The sequence below is a fragment of the Coturnix japonica genome, unplaced genomic scaffold, assembly GCF_054131305.1.
Source record: "Coturnix japonica strain WE unplaced genomic scaffold, WE-NBRP24 Scf046, whole genome shotgun sequence".
In the NCBI taxonomy this organism is placed as follows: domain Eukaryota; kingdom Metazoa; phylum Chordata; class Aves; order Galliformes; family Phasianidae; genus Coturnix; species Coturnix japonica.
Window position 1 is genome coordinate 2,422,458 of NW_028188949.1, and position 21,440 is coordinate 2,443,897.

Genomic DNA, 21,440 nt, shown 5'->3' on the forward strand with positions numbered 1-21,440 from the left:
GCTTAGAAAGAGAACTGCATTAAGCTCCTTGGGCACCTCCAGGGATGGGGAAAATCCGTTCTTGTGTGTCCTTGTTGGGAACATGCTTTCTGTTGTTACGTGTTCTGTTGAATGCGTTGCACTTGGCCTCGTCCAACCGAGCCAAGCTTGAAATGAACTTGTTTTTTTGTTTTGTTGCGCAGAGCCAAAGAAACGGGGCAAGTTCATCTCCTGCCTTCGTTGCCCGTTGAAGGCCTGCCCCAGGAGAGCGAAGCAGCCGGAGCCTCCAACATTCTCGGGATCCATGTCCCTGCTTGACATCATTGAGAGGTATTTAGCCAACAGGACTTGAGGGCTGAGCTGTAGGAATGGAAGCATCCTTTGCTGTTTGAAACAGAGCGCTTTTCTAAGCTGTGTTTCAGCAGAAACCAGGCATTGACAGGAACAGGCAACTATTGGCAAGGGTTCGGTGCAGCTCTTCCCTCACCCTGCACCATGACTGACAGCATGCTCTGTTTTCTCTGCAGAATGAGTTCTCCCAGTAAGAGGGCAGAGTCAGCAGCTTGCAGTTGGCGTTCCTGCTTCTGCCTGGGCAAACCTTCCCCTGTGGCCAAACGCCAACTGCAGAGCAGTGCCAGGGAGCCCTCTGAAGCTGAAGTCTTGGTCCTGGCAGGTAAGCATGCAAATCCAGCTTTCAAAACACTGCTTGTCAGCAACACAGGTAGAATTCATGCTTTCAGTGGGCTTGTACATCCTTCTGGCATTCAAGCCTGTGCCTGACATCTTCAGTTGACTCCTGTCTTTCCCAAATGAGTCTCTTGTCAACACAAGAGCTGGACCTGCACGAGGATCACTTTCAAGGCAGTGACACTGTTGCTAGAAGCCTATTTGCTTCTGCCCACCATCACTGCATAGCCAAATGTCAAGAACCTGTTTCATGATTCATCTTGTGAAACCTTGACACTAACTGCTGTGCATCTACTCCTTCCTTTGTGACCCGAGCCTTTGTATATCTCCAAGACACCGGGCATGTTACGATGCAGCTTCCTGTGATTCCATCAATGAAGAACTGTTACTAAGCACAGGATGCTGCAGTTCAGATGAAAGCCTTCCGTATAACATCAGTTATAAAGAGAAGAATGCCATCATCGTTGAAGCTCTCGTTCATCCCATACCTGCTGAAGCTGCTGACCTGAGCCTGCCAGACTCCTCAGGCACCAGCCTGAACCGAGTGCCTTTCGAGGACAGCCCAGCCCAAGCACAGCACGAGTGCCCCGACAGCAGCACAACCATGCAGGCTCAGGTCAGCATTACAGAGGAGAAGCCAAACATCTTGGAGGGGGAGGTAGAATCAGGCCAAGAGTCCCAGGCTCCGGGCAACAGCACGACTTCTGAGACACTCTCGTCAGACAACAGAGAATGAGTCCCCTCTTTCCTCCAGACCTCACACCCCCTCCTTTTTCCTATTGAATAAAGGCACGCTCGTGCTCAATCAACGCCTTGACTGAATTCTGAGTTTTCATTCGCAGAGATTGGGATGAGTACAAGAAACATCAAGGCAGCTCAGCTTGCAATGCTCTGGCTGTGGGATGCGTGCAGGGACACTGTAACCATACAGGGAAAGGCTTCCACTGCTTCCTCAAGCTGTAGTCCAGCCCTGCTACTGCTCTGTGGCACAAAGCCCTGAGGGATGTTCCATATTGTTAACCTAAGTGAAGCCAGCTTCATGCACTGTGTTTTGTTGTTGCTGGGTGAGAGGGGGATGCACGTTGGTGAGAAGATGAGCATTGCTGGATCTGCCACGAGTGTCCCTTCTGCCTCTTAGAATATGTCCTAAGTAGGATGTGAACACTGCTGGCACTTCCTCATTGCACGTGCTTGGAGGATCTTCAGTTCTTGCACATTCAGGATGTCTGTCAGTGACTACGAGGAAATTCTCAAGTACTAGGAATTCCATGAAACAGTTGGAACGGGTAAGTGTCATCTTTGTACAGAAACAGCACGCCTAACAGTCTGTCTCACCACTCTAGAATTAATCTGAGAATAGATTAACAGCTCTTAGTTCTCTAAGTCAGGTTTCATTTGTATAAATTTGAAATTCGTTTTTTAAACCAGTTGGAAATTGTAATATTATATTAGAGAAGAATTCACACTCAACTTTAAGCATCTGTGTTTTGATTTGTAGGTGGTTTTGCCAAGGTAAAACTCGGGCGGCATCTTCTGTCTGGTGAAAAAGTTGCACTAAAAATCATGGAGAAAGTTACTGTAGGGGTAAGCCAAAAGGCATTTAAATATGAGAATATCTTCTGTTGGAGTTGTGGAGTTCTCAAGAACACGGGGGCAGGTGGGATGGTACATACGAATGCAGCCTACTGGTCCCATTGCCTTTTGAAAGATGCTGTAGAGCTGGAAAAAGTTTAACAGAGCACCACAAATCTTCTTCCTCGTTGTTCAGAGGGCAGTATTCTCTGGCTGTAAAATGGAGGAAGTTATTACGTTATTACATTACATTACATTATTGTTACATTATTACAGCAACTTTACCAAAATACCAATGAAAATGCTGAATGTTTTGTTTTTCAGTTTTCACAGCTCTGTTTCAGAATTTCTATGGGAGTGATGTCAGTCATTGCTGAGTTGATGTTGAATTGTGTACTGTCCCGTATGTGCTTGTTATGTTTCACAGCAGTCAGATGTGGTACCTGGTATGTCACAGTAGTTAGCAATCTCATCGCTTGCTTTTATGGTCTCTTAAGGATGACTTGCCTCATGCTAAAACAGAAATTGATGCCATGAAGAACTGAAGTCATCAACGTGTTTGCCCATTGGATCACGTAAGAGAGACACCAAAGAAATATTTATAGTCATAGAGGTAAGAAATAGTTTCTGCTTTCTGTGCTGTCATTGTTACTTACCTTTCTCTGATACTCTCTAAATGCATTTTCAGATAACCTTATCTTACAGGGAAGCTGTTTGATTGCATTGTTTCTAAGGACCACCTTTTGGAAGAGGAAGCTCCAGTCTTTTTTTGACAGACTGTTTCAGCAATTGCTTCTGTTCACAGTCAGGGTTATGCCTAGAGACCTCAAACCAGTGAGCCTGAACTGTAGTCAGTCTTCCATAAATAATAATGAATGTGTTTTTATTTTTCTGTTGGGAGAGAAAGTTACAGTACTCCACTCCATTCCAGTGGATTGCAGGAGAGAACTTAAGGCGGGAGAAGTAACACAAAGTAGAACTAATGGGTTGATTGAATTGATAGAATTATTTACTGAGATAAAGGATAATAGTTATGATGAATGCAAAAGCAATTGCTCACCACCTACCAATCAGTGTCCAGTTAGCCTCCTAGTAGTGGAAGAGATTGACATGAAGTTCTACCCCCTTCAAAACTCCTTCCACAATATGTCATATAGTATGGAATATCCTTTGGCCAGTTTAAGTCAGCTGTCCTAGTTCTGTTCCTTCTCACTTCCTTGGGCTCTCAGCTGAGATTGACTGTGGCTCTGTACAACGCTACCTGGCAGCAACTGTAAGCATCACTGCGCTATCTCCATTGTTTCTCTAGAATGAAAACGTAGTATTAAATCAGACACTGAAGAAAATAATTCAGTTCCAGCTGAAACTCAGACAATAACTTGTGCTTAGAATTCTTTCCCTACAGGAAATGTTAGATAATTATTGCTATTTGGTACTGTGTTGTGTAGCTGAGCTGGATTTTGTTATCCTTGAAGAAGTATCTTCCTCTGAAAGGGGAGTAAAACATGATGCTCCTAATGAGCGGAGCAGAGACACAGATCTGATCTGAGTGTTGGTTTCCCATTTTTGTGATGCTCTTTGCTGCAGTTTGTATCTAGAGAGAAGCCCTTGTGGTGTCAGTCTGTTGTGTAACCTGCTCTAGTTTTGTGCCTCAAGGAAGAGTGATCCTTTAAACAAATGGTGGCTGTACAGAGGGTATGGGGTGAGATGCATTCCTCTGGCCCCATCCAATGGATTTTCTGTCACTGAAGTCTTGAAGCACAGGTTAGGTACTGGAAGGCTTGAATATTTCCTCACCAATAGGTTAGAGCTTGGCATTTTGTAAGCTGCTGGTATCTCTCAGTAAAGCAAATCATTACAGCACGAGCATTTTCCTAGGCATCTTATGAAATCCCTCTATCTAAGGCTACTGGAAGGCACTCTGAACAAAGATCATTCTCCCCAGCTTCTCTTCTCTGAGTGGGAGCTTCAGCCCCCTGCACAGGCTGGAGGTCATCCCCAGAACTTGCTTTAGGTTGTTATCCTTCCTGGCCAAAAACCAGATACAGTATTGTAGATGTGGTCCAGTGAGTGTTGAAGCAGGAATGACTTGTCGTGGTCTGGTTGTGCTGCTTTTTAATGCAGCTGATGATCTTGTTGTACTTCTTTTCTGTCAGAGCACACTGCTGGCTTGCATTCAGCCTGTGGTCTCTCACCACTTGTCCTCCTAGTTCCATACAGTTCGGTCTGTTCATTAAAATGTTTCAGTAAGTTGGTCTGGTCCTACGAAGTTGTATGACTGCAGTAAGCAGTGTACATGGTGCGCTGTGAGTACTGCACACATTCCTCTTGGCAGCTTGTGGAACAGACATTGTGCATTGTTTGGATTGTGTAAGCATTCCTGTTGGTCTCTTGTGATGCTTACCTTCTTAGAGCACCTTTCCATGTTTGGCTCTACATATTTTGGTACCTTACTTGTTCTGTTTGGCTTAGCAGGGAAGGTCTTCTTCTGAAGCATCCTCAGTCTTGGTCTGGGCAGCATACTTAGAAATGACATGGACGTTACATGAGTGGGTGATCAAAGGGGGAAAGATCTCACCTTTCTGATCTGTTTCCTTTTAGAAGACAGTCCTGGAGAGGATTTGCTTTCCTTGTTTCCTGGAGACTTGGATTCTTAGATGGTTTTGACTGCAGCTATTTCTGATGTTAATTCCTTTTTCTGTACTTTAGTAGCAAAGTGCACGTGGAGTGCTTTGGAATTGTCTGAAGTTGCCAGGTTGCTTGTGATCACATATGTAACGTGGAGTTATGTGTGGTGCCAGTGATAATTCAGTGTGATGAACTTGAAGGCTTTCAGTAGAATTGCAGCCCTAAAGTAAACAATGACTTGAACTCTGGAATTCTGTGTAAAATCATTAGCTAGCTTGTGGTCCGGGTCTTCAAACCAAAGGCTGTGAGGTGCTGCTCTTGTTGACACAGGCTGTGAAAGATGACTTGAGCTCTAAGAGTAATTTCCCTTCTGCTCTTGATATGAACGTCAAATCCAAAATTACAGTATTAAGAACATAATATAAAAGTTTTTGCTGCTGGCTTGTGGACCTGCATTAGCTCTTAGCCATAGTTTGGAATTTGCAAAGCAATCTTATTTAGATTTTAGTGATGAAATCTTTTGATGAAATCTTTCTTTTAATTCTGCAAAAGAATCTCAATGGCACATTTCTTTTCAGTCTGAAAAGGCTCTGACATAATGAAGATGTGCCAGACTGCAGCCACGTGCCAGATGTGTTTGGATCCATGGAATTTTCTGATGTAGCTTCAGTGTTTGAAGAATCTCCGCTTGATCTAAATACTCAGAGAACAAAGCAGGTGTGTAAAGATGTAGTGCTAGTTTCTTACAGAAAAAATATAGCACTTAATCCAGAAATTTACTTCTCATTGTATATAGTGCTTACTCCATACTTCAGTATCTAGTAAACCTTGACCGAAGTAAGATACAGATTGAGCAAAGTATGTTAAGCATAAATTTTGGTGCCTTCTACCTGTAGGCCATGGTTCATTTTACAAGAACCCTAACTCCAGTGTTTGGTTTGCACAGAAATAGCAAGCAAGGGAACAAGTAAAGGAGTCAGTGAGGATTTTAAAACGCAATGGAAAGTGATAAGGCACAGTTGATAAGATTTTGGAGTTAGGTTGGATGTACACAGAGCTTTAAAGAGGAAGAATCTTCAGGAATAGTCAGCATGGATTGACCAAGGGCAAATTGTACTTGACCCACCATTGCTAGATGAGCTTCTGCTTTAAAGCATCAAGCTGCATAAAGAAGGCAGTTTTAAAAGCAAGCTTACCAATTCGTTTTTAACCAGTGATTTTTTCAGGAAGGAAAGCTTATAGATGCTGTTTGCTAATGGAAGATGGAGAGAGGAAAAGCAAGAGAAAGGCATGATGTGTGCATAGCCACCACATCCCATCTGCAGCGTTCTCCCCCTCTGCAAACGAGGAGCAGCTCATCAAGCTTGGCCTGGGCCATGGAAAGGGAGCATGCTAACATCTGGGCCAACCCAAACGAGTTAGTTCTGCAGGTTGGTTGTTTTCTGCTGTTTGTCTCACGTCCTGTTGCTCAGCGGTAGATTTGTTCATGTTCAGTGCCAACAGGAAACACCCAACAGGTGGGGTTTGCGGAGAAAGAGGTCCTGCAGGTCTTGTGTGACACCCATGGAACCGTAGCGAGGCTGCATGTGTGTAAAACACCAGGAATCAACAGAGGTGTGAAGGTGAGCTGTGGGCTGCAGTACCACAGGAAGGGATGTGTGTGCTCTGGGTTTGGATGCTTCTGTGTGTTTTAAGTGACTGAGATACCACTGCTCAGTCTGTTTGAGTGTATAGAAGAAGTGTAACATCCATTCTGATGGAGTATTGTGAACGGAGCCCTGTGGGTTTGAGACCTGCCTTTAAGCTTGTGGGCATCATCCAGGAGTTGGGGATGGGGCAAGGGAAGTTGGGGTGAGGGATGAAGCGTAGGAACAGAAACTTCTTTGGTCCATATTAACTCCTCCCTTTTTTGATTAGGAATCGATGTGGGTTTCTTTTATAAAGAAACAGACTCATTGTGAAGCCTGTGAATGAATTGATTCACGCCTGCTGATTGGTGCTGTTCTCTACAAGGAGCTTCAGTGGAAATGGACACTTCTGGTCCACTGTCTGGCCCCCTCCTATGTGCTCAGATCAGCCAAGTTGTCAAGGCCTGGCTCTTGGTTGGTGAGTTGTGCCAAGGTCAGACAGTTGGATTTTCTGGGCTTTGAGACACGTCTTCAAGATGCACATTGTGTTATTTCTGATGTGTTGACCTGTTGAGGTCCAGCCCCAAATGAGGATTCAAGTACTACCACAGCAGGAATGGTTTAGATTGGAACTGGAATGCAGAAGGTTGGAGTCAGCAGGAGCAGGGAATCGATCATCCCCCTGTACTTGGCACTGGTGAGTCCTCACCTTGAGTTCTGTGTTCAGTTCTTGGCCCCTCACTGCAAGAAGGACACTGAAATCCTGGGATATGTCCAAAGAAGAACACTGAAGGTGTGAGGTGTCTAGAGCACAAGTCTTTTAGCAAGCACTATCTTAGAGGCAGCCTTGATTTCTCCAGCTCCAAGCTTTGTGCCACAAGAGCTCTCCTGCTTCTCGCTGTGATGTGAGACCGTATGGAAGGCTCTGCAGAAGTCCTTCCTTTTCTTGACTGTATTTTGTGTGGCTTTGGACTTGTTTTCATCTTCCTCAAAGCCCTCTGCCCAATTCTGTGTCCTTCTCTGCAGCCATGAATTCAATATGGAGCAGGTTCCTGAGCTCAGCGTCCAAGACATTCACAGCGTGAGCTCCCTGTGTAAGCTGTATTTCAGGGAGCTCCTGAACCCTCTGCTGACCGAGCAGCTGTATGCCAGGATCTCTATAAGCTCAGGGCAATGTCTTGGAAATGACACGTACCAGTTCCCTGGCCATCCTGGTTAGTGGTTGTAGCAGTGCCCCAGCTCTGAGGTCTTCTTTCTGTTAGCCCCATGAGTCACGTCTTTGCCACATCCTGCCTCTCACTGATGGCACTTGTGGTGGTGCCAGGAGGTGCTTATTTAAGCTATTCACAATGGTTGTGAGAATTCCTTTTCCTTTGCTGTTCTCCTGCTATTGGTAGAATGGGGTTAATAGCAAAGTGGACTTGGAGACGAATGCCTGCTGCGAGGAGCTGCACTGTGCAATCAGGCTGTAAAGCTGCCCAGTGCTTGCACCGCTTGGCCTTGATGGCACGGGCTGTGTGTATAATCAGGAGGGGTGTTAACTCTTTGAAAGGGCCGATAATATCAGTTCAAGAGGAAATGGTTTTATGTTGAAAGAGGGAAGATTAACGTTGGATGTTAGGGGAAAGTTCTTTACTAGGAGAGTGCTGAGGTCCTGGAACAGGCTGCCCAGGGACGTTGTGGATCCCCCATCCGTAGAGGTGTCCAAGGCCAGGTTAGATGTGGCCCTGGACAGCCTGGTCTAGTAAATGTGGAAGATAGGTGGCCCTGCCAGGCAGGGGGAGTGGAGCTTCATTATCCTTGAGGTCCCTTCCAACCCGGGTCATTCTGTGTTTCTGTGTTCCCCAGATGCCTCTTGGAAGGCATCAAGTCTGCCTCAGTGCTGACCACCAGTGCACTGTCCCCATGGGACTTAATAAGACACTTGATTTCTCTGGCAGGGATCTGCTCGGTGATAAACATGCATGCTAAGAACTTAGCGATAGTGTGGGCTCCAAACCTCTTAAGGTAAACTTCTTCTTCCATTTCAACACGATGCTTAGTTCTGCTGTCCCCCAACCCAGGTGCACAATTTCTAGATGACAGTTTCTACTCACTTGTTTAGCTGGGACTGCTGTGTCTCTGATCATCCAGGAGAATTAGTGGCATCACATCAGTGGCATCGCTGTTTGCCCACTGCGGAAGTCTCCAGAGCCCAGCTTGACAGTTTTTGGCTACAGAAATTCAGACTTGGGGAAGTGACCTCGGGGAAATGACTTGTAAGATCTGCCTTTTCTTCAGATCCCAGCAGAGCCAATCTTCCTGCGCCAGCAAAGCTGCTTGCATGGAGCTGCAGATACAGTCAGCTGTTGTGGAATTACTCATCAGCCACACAGATGTCATCTTCTGCTCCAAATCCACACCAGCCATGGGAGAGGGAGTAGGTGAGCATCTTCCTCCATTAGCTTGATCTTGATCTGACAGCTTCATCCAATCCAGGGCTTCTCCAAGACCTTTGAAAATTCTGTTACTGTTGAGGAGACAGCAGGCTTCTGGGCTTAGGTTAGAATATGGTGCCCTGTTGATGGGTCCTGAGAGTGTCCAAGCCTTACATGGAGAAAACCATCACTGCTCTTAAGATGTTTTGCAAGCAGGTGAAACTTGATTGAAGTGTGGCAGTGATGCTTTCTGAGATCTCTGGCCCCTAGTTTTTCTAGGCTTTTTGTTTGCCTCTTAAGATACAGTGAGCTGCTCTTAATTGTGGCTGTGTCCTTTGCCACGAGCATACCTCTGAGCACACAGTTATTTTGAGCTCCTCTTCTTCCAGTGGCTCGGATGAGCAATTCTGAGAGATATGCAGAATGGGGATGGCTGTGCTGCTGCTTCCTTTTCTGTCTTAGCTGTGGTTTTCCCTTGCAGGGCACAGTTCTCTGGCAGGGCCCAAGTCTGTGTGGGTCTCTCCATCCACAAAGCTGCTCACCGTGCAGGCGGCACAGGCTGAGAGGAGAGGCCAGAGCAGCTCTCCTGTTGCAACACGGAGCAGCAAGATACAAGTGGAGGAAGGGCCTGCAGCTGTACTGAGGAACTTCAACGCAATCATTGATTTTCCATCTGAAAGATAAAGAGGAATTCCCTTTCCAGCCCCTACCATCATTGTTTGGATGATTTTTATTGGTTTATTTTTTGTCCATTATATCTTTGAGGATTCAACTAACACACAGTTGCCCTATGGCCTCAGTGGAGCCACACAAGGTGCCTTTCCTTCCTGGTTGGGCAGGCAGTCACAAGATGCAGAAAGCCATGCTGGCGTCTATCCTGTTCTGTGCTGGCTGTACATGGAAATCTTGGGGTTTTCCAGATTTCAGGGCCATGTGCCTGAAACCAATTGTGCTTCTCCTGTAAGCAGAGCTGTTGGTCAGACTTGCTGGCACTAGAAATTAAAGGTGGCAGTGAGCTGAGGCCGAGGAGGTGTTAACGTAAGAGTCAGGGATGCTTTTGAGCTTCCCTTATAACTGTACGGTTCCTCAGAAAGCAGTTACGCCTGCCAGCTCCTTTCCTGTCCGGCTGTGGAGCCTTTGCTCACATGCTCCGAATCTTGCTTGAAATCATTGAGAGGAATGTAGCCAGCAGGACTTGAGGGCTGAGCTGTAGGAATGGAAGCATCCTCTGCTGTTTGAAACAGAGGGTGTTTCTAAGCTGTGTTTCAGCAGAAAGCAGGCATTACCAGGAACAGGCAACTATTGGCAAGGGCTCAGTGCAGCTCTTCCCTCACCCTGCACCACGACTGACAGCATGCTCTATTTTCTCTCCAGACCAAGTTCTTCCAGAAAGAGGAAGGAATCACCAGCTGGCAGTTGGCGTTCCTGCTTCTGCCTGGGCAAACCATCCCCTGTGGCCAAACACCAACTGCAGAGCAGTGCCAGGGAGCCCTCTGAAGCAGAAGTCTTGGTCCTGGCAGGTAAGGGTGCAAATCCAGCTTTCAAAACACTGCTTGTCAGCAACACAGGTAGAATTCATGCTTTCAGTGGGCTTGTACCTCCTTCTGGCATTCAAGCCTGTGCCTGACATCTTTGGTTGACTCCTGTCTTTCCCAGATGAGTCTCACAAGCTGCTTGAAACCTGCTTGACAGGCAGCACCAAGCCTTTGCCTCCTTGGACAGTGAAAGTTTGACGCTAAATGCTGTGTATCTACTCTTTCCAGGTGAATCGATCCCTTGCCAATACATGAACCCACCAGCAAGTTGCAATGATGCACATTGTGCTTCCATCAATGGAGTGCAGTTAGGATGCATGAGTCACTGCAGTTCCAAGGACAGCCTTCCACGTGACAGCAATGATGGAGAGAAGGATGTTTGACCTATTCAGTTTTGGGCCCCTCCCTGCAAGAAAACCTTGCGGTTCTGGAACGTCTTCAGCTACGAAGGTAGTGAGGGGTCTGGAGCACAAACCTTACGAGGAGCTGCTGAGGGAACTAGGATTGTTCAGCTTGAAAAAGAGCAGGCTCAGGGGAGACCTTATAACTCTCTATAACGTCCTGAAGGGAGGTTGTAGTGAGCTGGGGTTTGGCCTCTTCTCTCGTGTGATCAGTTATAGATCTAGAGGGAATGGTTTTAAGCTGTGCCAGGAAAGATTCAGGCTGGACATTAGGAAATATTACTTCCCCTAAAGGGTATTCAGGCATTGGATAGCACTGCCCAGGGAGGTGGTGGAGTCACCGACCATGGGAGTGCTCAAGAAACATTTGGATGTTGTGTTGAGAGGTATGATTTATCCGGGAAGTATTGGTAATGGTTGGACCAGATGATTTTGTAGGTCTTCTCCAACCTTGATAATTCTGTGATTCTGAGCTGAGAAACTTTTCTTGCTCAAGTCCAGCTTCCAAGCTTAACCACCTACAATGAAGTTGATGTCGTTTTTCTGGTAGCCCTCAAGACAGTGTCCGCATTTACCCAAAATCAGGAGGTAACCAGCTGCAGTGAAGTGAGCAATTTCAGTGCCTATTTCTGATGGTGGCAATGAGTTCAGAGGTCACACTTAATTGACGGTGCCTGTTTCCATTCTGACAAAGGATGTAGTTGCAGCTGACTTCCCGAGGCTGCCATACGTGGTGGTGACGCAGCCTTGGGCTTGTGCGTTTGCATGACTCCCACCTTTCCTTTCTGTGTCTTGCAGGTCAGCTGGTGCTGGAAGCGGCCGGTATCTGAGTAGGAATGAAGGTGAGTGCAGGAGCAGCTGCTGAGGGGAGGAAGGAAGTCCATGCTAATGAGCTCTGTAGCATCTGCGGGTACGGAACACGAGGAGGCAGCAGTGATGCAGGGGGCTCCCCAGCAGGAAGCTGTCTGATCCAAATGCTTGCTGAGAGTTTGGAAGCCCAAGCCCTTATGGTCTCTGTAAGGGTGGCTAGTAAAAAGATGTTAACCAAGATGGTGGTAAATAGTCAAAGATTATTAGCAAAGGAAAACTGACCAATGTTGATGCCTTGACCAGAAAGCTGAGGCAGTCTCAACTGGGGAGCAGTCTCCAAGAGATTCTGCCTTAGTTGTGGTCAGCCTTTAAATGAGGTGAGGTCTCAGAAGAGGTGCAGTCGAGGTCCACCCCTTCTGGGAGCACAGCTAGATTACTCTCACCTGTGCTCCCGCAGCTGACCCAACACTTGCCTCAGCTGATTAATCAGAGGTTCAAACTGTGATTTCCCATACAGTCTCTAAGCTGAAGGCAGCATCTCCTTGATCTGATGGTGGTGTGCCTGAGTGAGGGAGTGTTCCAAGCTGCATGCAAAAGAGTCATCTTAATTTCTCTCCTATTTTACTTCAGATGACACCTATTGGGTGTTGGTTTCTTAAAATTTGGATCTAGGAGGTGGCCTCTCCCTTTGCTTCTGGTGAAAGCACAGAAGTGCAGCAGGAGTAGAAGACAAAGAGGTTTTCATGGTGACAGCAACACCAATTATTTGATTCAAATGTAGAACTGTGATGAAGATGCTGAAGAACAGATCCGCCTCAAAGACATGCTTGATCACATAAGGAATGAGCATGTGATCCAAGACAGTCAACGTGGCTTTAGCAGGGGAAGGCCATGCCTAACCAATCTGGTGGTCTTCTATGATGGAGTGACGGCATTTGTGGACAAAAGGAAGGTAACAGATTTCATTGACCTGGACTTGAGCAAGATCTTTGACATGGCCCTCCACCACATCCTTATCTCTAAACTGGAGGGATGTGGATTTGACAGGTGGACCACCTGGTGGATAAGGGATTGGTTGAAAGGCCACAGACAGAGGGTGGTGATTCATGGTTCTGTGTCCAGGTGGAGGCCAATAACAAGTGGTGTCATCCGGGAGTCTGTCTTGGGACCAGTGCTTTTTTACATGGTTATCAGTGACACCAATGATGCAATGGAGTGCACCCTCTGCTGTTTGCTGAGTGGTGGGGCTGATGCAGTGGAAGGAAGGGATGCCATTCAGAGGGAGCTCAACCGAGAGGTTGGCCTAGGTGAATCTAATGAGGTTCAAGACAGGAAAGTTCAAGGTTTTGCACTTGGGCTGGAGGAATCCCAGGCATTTCTACAGACTGGGAGGAGCAGTCCTTAAGAGAAGCCCCGCAGAGAAGGACCTGGGGGTCCTGGTGGATGAAAAACAGAACGTGAGCCATCAGCGTGCTCTTGCAGCTCAGAGAGCAAATGGTCCCCTGGGCTCCATCAGAAGAGGGGATGGCCAGCAGGGACAGGGAGGCGATTGATCTTCATGATCCTTGAGGTCCCTTCCAGCCCAGGCCATTCTATGATTCTGTGATTACACTCGCTGTCAGAAATAACGGCAGCTGTACAGAAGCTTGTTTTTTCTTTCTTTTTCTGGCTTTGAAGGAGAAGGGGTGGAGCAAGGGGAGACCCACTGGTCATTTGTCACCTCATGAACAGGATGGATTCTGCATTGACTGTGAAAAACCTGGGCTAGTAGCATGGGCATGTTTCAGGCTGGACTCTTCTTTTGCTGCTTGGTTTCCTTTTGGCTACAGGGCGACAGCTGTCTAAAGGTGTGTTTTCAAACCCACTCTCCAAAACCATGTTTCATTGTTGCAGGTGGTTCAGTGAGCTCTTGCAGTGCAGATGCTGTAGTTTGCTGTAGAATCTGAATGGTTTCTGTTCCTAGGGGAGGACTAGGAGGAGGTAGTGAGAAGAGAATTCAATGCCTAAGGGGAGGGGAGATCGGGGATTGGTGGGAGAGGGAGCCAATAGGAGGGAGAGAGGAGTTGGGCGCAGGGTGATGGTAACACCCCTTTGTGATGTCATAATGCCCCTTTGTGACGTCATAATGCTTCTTTGTGATGTCATAATGACCTTTGTGATGTCATAATGCTCCTTTCTGACATCACGATGCCCCTTTCTGATGTCACGATGCCCCTTTGTGATGTCATAATGCCTCTTTGTGACGTCATAATGATCCTTTGTGACGTCACAATGCCCCTTTGTGATGTCATAATGCCCTTTGTGATGTCATAATGCCCTTTGTGACGTCATAATGCTTATTTGTGATGTCATAATGCCCCTTTTTGACATTATAGTGCCCCTTTGTGACATCATAATGCTTATTTGTGACGTCATAATGCCCCTTTGTGACATCATATCACCCCTTTGTGATGTCATACTACCCCATATGAAGTCCAGGCAGAGTCAAAACTTATGGACCTTCACGAGGATCACTTTCAAGACAGTGGCTCTGTTGCTTCAAGCTTATTTGCTTCGTCCTGCCGCCACTCTATTACCAAGTATCAGCAACCTCTTGCATGATTCAACTTGCAAATGTTTGACACTAACCCTTGTGTTTCTGTGCCTTCCTAGATAATTCGAGCCCTTGTCAACCCCAAAGATCCAAACCAAGTAGTGATGTGCAGTGTGTTTCCATCAATGGAGAGTTCTTATTAAGCACAAATCGCTGCAATTCGGATGACAGCCTTCCACATGGTAACAGTGATGGACACAAGGGGCTCATCCACGTTCATGCTCTCATATCTCCTGGCTCTGCTGAAGCTCCTGACCTGAGCCTGCCAGACACCACAGTCACCTGCCTGGATTGTGACCCAGCGCCTTTGCAGTGCTGCCCATCCCAAGCACAGCCCGAGTGCCCCAACAGCAGCACCACCATGCAGGAGCAGGGCAGCATCAGTGAGGTGAAGCTGAGCATCTTAGATGGGGACTTAGAGTCAGGCTGCCAGTCCCAGGCACCAGGCAGCAGCACCAGCTCTGAGCCACTCTCATCTTAACAAGAGGAGTCCCATCTTCACCCTTGACCTCTCAAGCCCTCCTGTCTTTTATTGAATAAAGTCACTCTCATGCTCAATCATCGCCTTGACTGCATTCTGAGTCTTCATTCACAGGGATTGGGATGAATGCCACAAACAGCAAGGCAGCTCAGCTTGCAATGCTATGGCTGTGGGGTTCATGCAGGCAGAGCTCTGGGTTCCCATTTTGCATGGCTTTGGGATGTCAGCAGCAAGATCTCTACCATTTTGTATGGGAGCAAATAATCTCTAGCATCCAGGTTGCTGCTCATGATAATCCCAGTCTTCCTGGCTGTCGCTTTGTGATACCTTTCAAAGCCTTCTGATACTCTTTGATGCCTTGGCTGCTCCCTAACACCTCTGTCCTCCTGCCATGTTGACTCATGTCTCCCACTTTTAAGCTGGCTTTGCAGATCATCTCCAGCCCTGTCATCATCACGCTGCAGCAGGAGGTGCTCACCTGGCCCAATGTCAGGCAGTACTGCTTGTTCTGCAGATGAGCAGCTGCCTCCTCATCTCTTCAGCTACAGTAGTTTTTCTCAGGGCAGTTAGATGCAGTCATGCTCCTCTGGATTTGGTGTGTTAAATCCATGCTGCATGGCAGCAGTCAGTGCAATACAAAGGTGTTCTGTGTGCCACAGCATTTCTCCAGGGGCTGCCAAAGGTAGAAGCACAACACAGCACCATCCTTCTGACAGTAATGTCTGTGAGTGTTAGACATGTGAGCACTGCATCATCCCCAGCGTGTCAGTGCTTTTCCACACCAACCTGACTCTCACACTCTGCACTGAATGTAACTCTGCTCTTGTGGAGACAAATGCTTTCTGTCACATCCTCCATCCCTGCAACCATTTGCCGGTAGGCAGCTCTTGCAGAAGAATCAAGCAGCAGAACCTTTTGCTCACCCTACAGCATGCAAATGCTATGAAAGCAGAAATAACCTGGCGTGCTCTGGGTCTGCAAGGCTGCACAGATGGGAGAGGTAGATTGTGTTTTTGCAGTGGAAGTTTCCAGTATTTTCAGTACATAGTGTAGGCCCTAACTGAATGTATAACCCTCTTGTAAAACAGCTGTATAAGTAGTTTTTCCACCAAGAAAGTTGCTGAACAGAGTTAAGTTCAGACTGGGGGCATTCTGACATGGGTAGAATTGAGACAAGCACAAGATAAATACGCAGGGTGGGTAGAGCCCAGCACAGCACAGAATGAATGTACTGACTGTTGGAAACATTGCCCTTCTCTGTCCGCAGAAAAGTACAAGGCAGACCTAAAACCAAGAGGTTGGTAATTGACCTTCTATGGAAATGAATCCTAGCAACAGTCTGGAGGAGTCTGTGAGCCTGAGATGCTCAACCAATGAGAGCCATGAGAGCATCACCTGCAGTGGGTTTAGGGCATAGAACAGAATTGATTTCACTGACTGGTGTGCAGTTTCTCCCTTGCCAATAGGGGATGTGCACGCAGTATTGCAGTAATGAATAAGCACTGCTGCTATCGCTGCCAGCTTTGCCTAACTAGAAATCTTTGACTTTGAGAGTTTCTCACACAAGGGGAGAGGGTAAGAAAGTAAAGAGGCACAGAAAACTAAGGGAAACTGCTCTTCTTTATCTTACCTATAAAAATTGATACAATTGATGCTGTCGTGCATTTTTTTATTATTTTTAATTTTTTGGCAATGTCAGTTAGATTGTTTTAAAATATCCACACACCAAAATCTGACTACCAAGCAAATGTAATGAAAATGAAATGAAGGTGAGTTAGCGGAAAGCACAAGGCCATATTATATCAGGCTCTAGCAAATTTACAGGCAGTCACTGCACGAAGAGGTAGATCTGAGTTGCACATTATATGATTCCCACAAAGATTAATGAAATCTGAAGCTTTCAATATATTTCCCCTATAATCAAAAGAGAACGGATCCCCAGGGTCTGTCCCGCAGACGTTTTTTCCGTGGTCTCTGCTCCCACCTGCTAGCCAATACTCGGAACTGCCACTGTTGGGCGTTTGGTGCCGCAGGAAGCACAACGCAGATCTGAGTTCTGACCGGTCTACGCAGCAAATCCGCCAATCTTTATTGTGATAAGCCCTCCACATGGCATTGCACACGCACTCGAACATGCAACAGGCATAGATTTCTCCTAACTCCTCGAGGAGCAGGCAAGCAGAACAACTGAGCGCAGCACTGCTTGTGACTGGGCCACCCCCATCATAGAGATGTGTGTTAGATCTTTTACCCACCCCTGGCTTTTTTGGCTACAAGGGCACACTGCTGGCTCATGGTCAATCTGTCGTCCACCAGGACGCCCAGGTCCCTCTCAGCAGAGCTCCTCTCCAGCAGCTCTTCTTTCTGCTTACACAAGGAAGATAGTCTTGTCAATGCAGAGAAATGAATCACAGAATCACAGAATGACCCGGGATGGAAGGGACCCCAAGGATCATGAAGCTCCAGCCCCCCTGCCTGGAAGGGCCACCAAACTTCCATGTTTACTAATGAAATAAATGAAATAAATGACAAAATTTCCTTTCAGAGAGTTGCATTCACACCTTGACTTAGGTTTGTACAGCTTGGGCATTTGGTCAGACGTGTACTGAAGTCAGGTTTTTCTTTGATTGAGAAAGCATTGAACTAGTTCCTCATTGATGTACAGTTCCTTAGAAATGCAGTAGTCCCCACTTCAGACCAGCTCCTACTGGATCCCATTTCCTGAGAGTCCCCCAAGAAATTCTGGAGGAATCAGTTTGCTTTCTAATCTACCAACTGTCTGATACTTTCAACACCTTGAATAAATTGCCAGTTGCTGACTTGTTTCTTTTTGTAAATCTGTTGATGCACGCACAAAAAATGGATCAGAGCACGGGGTCTTATCTGGAGATGGGAAAACAATTGGATAAACAGAAAATTGTTTTTTGCAAGTTTTGCAGATCTATAAGTGGCTTTTCAAGAGATTGTACCACTTCTGCACATTGATTGTCTGACAGTTTCCCTATGATTTTACTTAAAAATGAAGAAGCAATGAAAAGCTCTGTGCTCTGTGGGTGTGCATGGCTGGCTCTGCCCTTCTCATAGAGGAGAAAATCAACATTTTCACCCCTGGTTCCTACACTTAGATAAAATCCCCTCCACTTACCTGCAATTTTCCTATGTGTGGAAACAGCCTGACCTCAGATGGGGTGAAGCAGCTTCTATTTGTCCTTTCCCATTATTGAGGGAATAATCTGTATTCTTTTATCGTAAGAAGAAAGGAAATTTTGGATGAGGGAAGTACCTACAACATGTAGAGACTCTTAGGAAACAGAAAAATAAAAATAATAAAAAAATTAAAACAGTATCACAAAGAAAATCTTGAAAAGAGCCAAATAATAAGGGAAAATAGCTGACTGCTGCAGGTGCACTTTGAAGACCCACAACAGAGGAAGCTGAGGTTTCTCCTTCTTGTCCCTTCACTGTTTCTCAGTGTGCCTCATTGTGCCCAGTCGATGGCTTTTTTTATTATTTTACTTCTGTTATTACAGCAATTCACCTGCCAAAGAATTTAATTTGCTATGGAACTATATAGAATATCAGAGGAAAGACAGTGACAGTGCATGGACCCCCTTCTCTCTCCTCCTGGTATCTACATGTGCTGGAGAACTTCGCTTTTACCATAATATGCCTTGAAAGTGTTTGCAGCCTCATGATCTTTCTGGCTCTGCACAAACCTGCCTTCTCCAAGAGATTTTACTTTGAGATGTTGATGGCAGCTTGTAGTTTCCCCTTTTGGGAACCCTACTTGTCCTGGGCATCCTGATGTCTGAGTGGAGTCAGTCCTTGCTCTACAGCATCTTTCAACACCAAATATGCTGACCCCACTGCCAAGAGAACATTTCCTTGTAAAAAGCAACACAAAGAATTGAAGTCAGGGGTCATATTTGATATGGTCAATAAATCCATCCCTGGCTGACTTTCTTTATTAAGTTTCAGACATTTTTAATGAAAGAGCTATAATCCCTGTAATAAATTTTCTCTTGGTTTTCTATGTATTCAGATCTTAGTCTATGAAGAAGTAAAAGTGAATACAACTGAATTTACCATTGAATTGTAACATTTATTTCTTCTTCTGGTAGTATGTAGCAAATCATCTGTGCCTTACTGACTTCCCTTACTGACTGTGTTGCTAAATATCCTAATGGAAATCTCTTTTATTTGTATTTCTTTCTACTTTCCCCTGTTAAGGATTTCATGGCTGCTCTCAGGTCACCGTGGAGCCTTTTGTACTCCAGGCTGAACAGCCCCAGCTCTTTCAGCCTGTCCTCATAGGAGAGGTGTTCCAGCCCTTGAATCAGTTCTATGGCATGTATCAGTGACCTGTACATGCTCCAACAGGTCCATGTCTCTCCTGTACTGAGGACTCTGCATCTGGATGCAGTACTCCAGATGAGGCCTCATCAGCACAGAGTAGAGGGGCAGGATCGCCTCCTTTGCCCTGCTGGCCGTGCTTCTTTTGATGCAGCCCAGGATATGGTTAACTTTCTGTGCTGTGAGAGCACACTGCTGGCTCATGTTCAGCTTCCCACCAACAGGAACCCCAGGGATTTTTCACCAGGACTTTGCTCAATCCTTTCAGGCATTTCCCTTCCACTGAAAGCTTGATCCAGGATCTTGCCTTGTTCATGTGCACGGTGCTTTCTCACTTCATTGTGTGCACGGTGATTTCCCAAATAAGTCCAGATTTGCAGCATTTCCTTTCCAAAAAGAATTGAAGGTGGGGAATAAAGTGGGGAGGAGAGAGATAGATTCCAGCTGTATCTGCTGATCCATCTTTGCCTCATAGCAGGAAATAATCAAACACCTGTCTTAGTTCCTGGTGCTGTGCAAAGAGGAGCTCCTCATGAAAGATGAATTTCTTCCTCAAGTTCTATTGATCACAGTACCGGTCTGTTTATCAGCTTTCTGTTTTGGACCCATCACTATAAGAAAGATATTGAGGCCCTAAATCTTGTCCAGTGAAAGGCAACAAAGCAGTGAAGGATCTGGAGCAAAATTAAGCTGGGCAGTTCTTTTTTTTTTTTTTTTTGAGAACCAAAGCAATAATATTTTTATTTTATTTCTTTATTTATTGCTTACATCCCACTGAATGCAGCAAGAATATTCAGAAATATAAGTGTGAGGTGCCACTGCTCTCTTGCTCGTGCAAAAGCAGATCAAACCTCTGCACATCAGGAACAAAAAGAGACAGATTTTGCAGAGCACTCCATAGCTGGGACTGCAGGAGGGCTCAGCCTGCTGTGCATAGCAAAGTTTCTCTTGTGTGCCTTGTCTCACTGCAGCTTTAAGGAATTCCCGAGGGGAGCTGCAGGCATGTAGTTGTCCAGAGATTAATGACTTGAACAAGGCTTGTGAAGGGCTTGGAGAATATGCCCCCAAGGAGCAACGGAAGGAACTAGATAAATGTTGGGAGCAATATTCAAATTGAATTTCTAAGCGCCAATATAATATTACAAAGTCATTTTCGCTCTCCCTGCTAATGCTTGGGGACTCAGCCATACCAGGTCTATATGCACAGGTGGTATAAACATGCAGTTAGCATAACTAAATGGTAGCTGATATGCGTCTGAGATCAGTGCTTCCAGCTCAGAGCTTGCTGTGGCAGATGGACTTACTGACTTTCTGTCTTTGTTATCTCATGGATTTCACTGTACAATGGAATTTTATCTCTCACTATCTTGTTTATAAATAGGTGATAATTCTTCCACAGCTTCCAAGTGAGCTGTTAAAATAAATGGAGAGATTTCTTGTGACATATTTGGATTATCTTCTAATCTACAGGTCATATGCCTTCCCATTCTTGATTGGATAGAACAGCCAGCTCCTTTCGACTCCATATGAATATTCCCCCAAAACACACTTCTTGTGAGAGGTGGTAGAGGTGGGTGAAGCTCAGAAATAAAGGGAGGAACAGATTCTCCTTCAGGAACAGCAATAGTAGAGGCTACACGGTGCCTGGGTTAGTTCACTCAAGAAACTAAGAACTATTCCCTCCATGTTGTTCTTATGTGTTTGCTCTTATAAATGAAGCTTATCGTTCGGGCTTGCTTGTGGATTTGACCAGCTGCACTCTTAGACAGCTGAGAGAATTCCTATCAAAACACTATTTAAAAGCTCCAGTCATTCAAGGAACTTCAGGCTTAAGGTCTGGGATTTTAAAATACCTACATATAAATATATATGTTATATATGTTATAGTTATTTGACTATTTTCTGTATTTAGTTTACATAGCAGGTCATACCTGGTCAGGAAAAGTATAAAGTCCTCCCAGCTCCCAGTCTTAGCCACAAGTTACCTAGAAAAGACAAAGCTTTCATCCTCTGCCTTGAGGATTAGATATAAAGGATCCTGACACCTTGCGAGGTATATTCTTTTTCTGTCAGCGTTTTCTGCTTGTATGTTTCTTTCTTTGTTTGCTTTGTATATGATTTTATTATTATTGTTCTGTTTTTCCTTGCTTACTATGGGAGTTGGAGAAAAGTACAAGGTATAAAACGTCCCATCAACTCTAAAGCTTAATGCCCTTCTTAAATGGTTTAATATGTTCTGAATTGGTCAACAGGGAGAAGTGTTTGGAGGCTGAATGAATGTCTTGCATGTTGTTGTATTATTGTCTTTATTGCTGTACACTGTAGTCTGTGTAAGGACTTGTTCTCCAAACCATCT

The 21,440-nt window shown here is 45.7% G+C and overlaps 1 protein-coding gene and 1 long non-coding RNA gene across 6 annotated transcripts; both read left to right on the forward strand.

Moving 5' to 3' along the window:
* The first annotated feature begins 185 nt into the window (after positions 1 to 185).
* Positions 186 to 1,661, forward strand: LOC146752369 (rho GTPase-activating protein 32-like). Its single transcript, XM_085531994.1, has 3 exons — positions 186 to 309; positions 507 to 652; positions 982 to 1,661. The coding sequence occupies exons 1-3, from the start codon at positions 284 to 286 to the stop codon at positions 1,056 to 1,058; spliced, it is 249 nt and encodes an 82-aa protein (XP_085388120.1). The 5' UTR covers positions 186 to 283; the 3' UTR covers positions 1,059 to 1,661.
* A 3,701-nt stretch (positions 1,662 to 5,362) lies between these two features.
* On the forward strand, positions 5,363 to 8,982 carry LOC146752370 (uncharacterized). Of its 5 annotated transcripts, none has more exons than XR_014940656.1 (4): positions 5,363 to 5,583; positions 6,081 to 6,488; positions 6,784 to 7,191; positions 8,435 to 8,982. It is a non-coding gene; the product is annotated as an uncharacterized LOC146752370 (long non-coding RNA). The 5 variants fall into 5 exon arrangements; XR_014940654.1 differs by having other exon boundaries at positions 6,093 to 6,488; positions 8,435 to 8,981; XR_014940655.1 differs by having other exon boundaries at positions 6,093 to 6,488; positions 8,558 to 8,980.
* Positions 8,983 to 21,440: the final 12,458 nt, after the last annotated feature.

Excerpts from the sequence above, each read along its gene's own strand:
- LOC146752369 (XM_085531994.1), top strand. The coding sequence starts at position 284 with ATGTCCCTGCTTGACATCATTGAGAG. Across the intron at positions 310-506 it reads CTGCTTGACATCATTGAGAG|AATGAGTTCTCCCAGTAAGA; the intron begins GTATTTAGCCAA and ends TTTTCTCTGCAG. Across the intron at positions 653-981 it reads TGAAGTCTTGGTCCTGGCAG|CCTTTGTATATCTCCAAGAC; the intron begins GTAAGCATGCAA and ends TTGTGACCCGAG.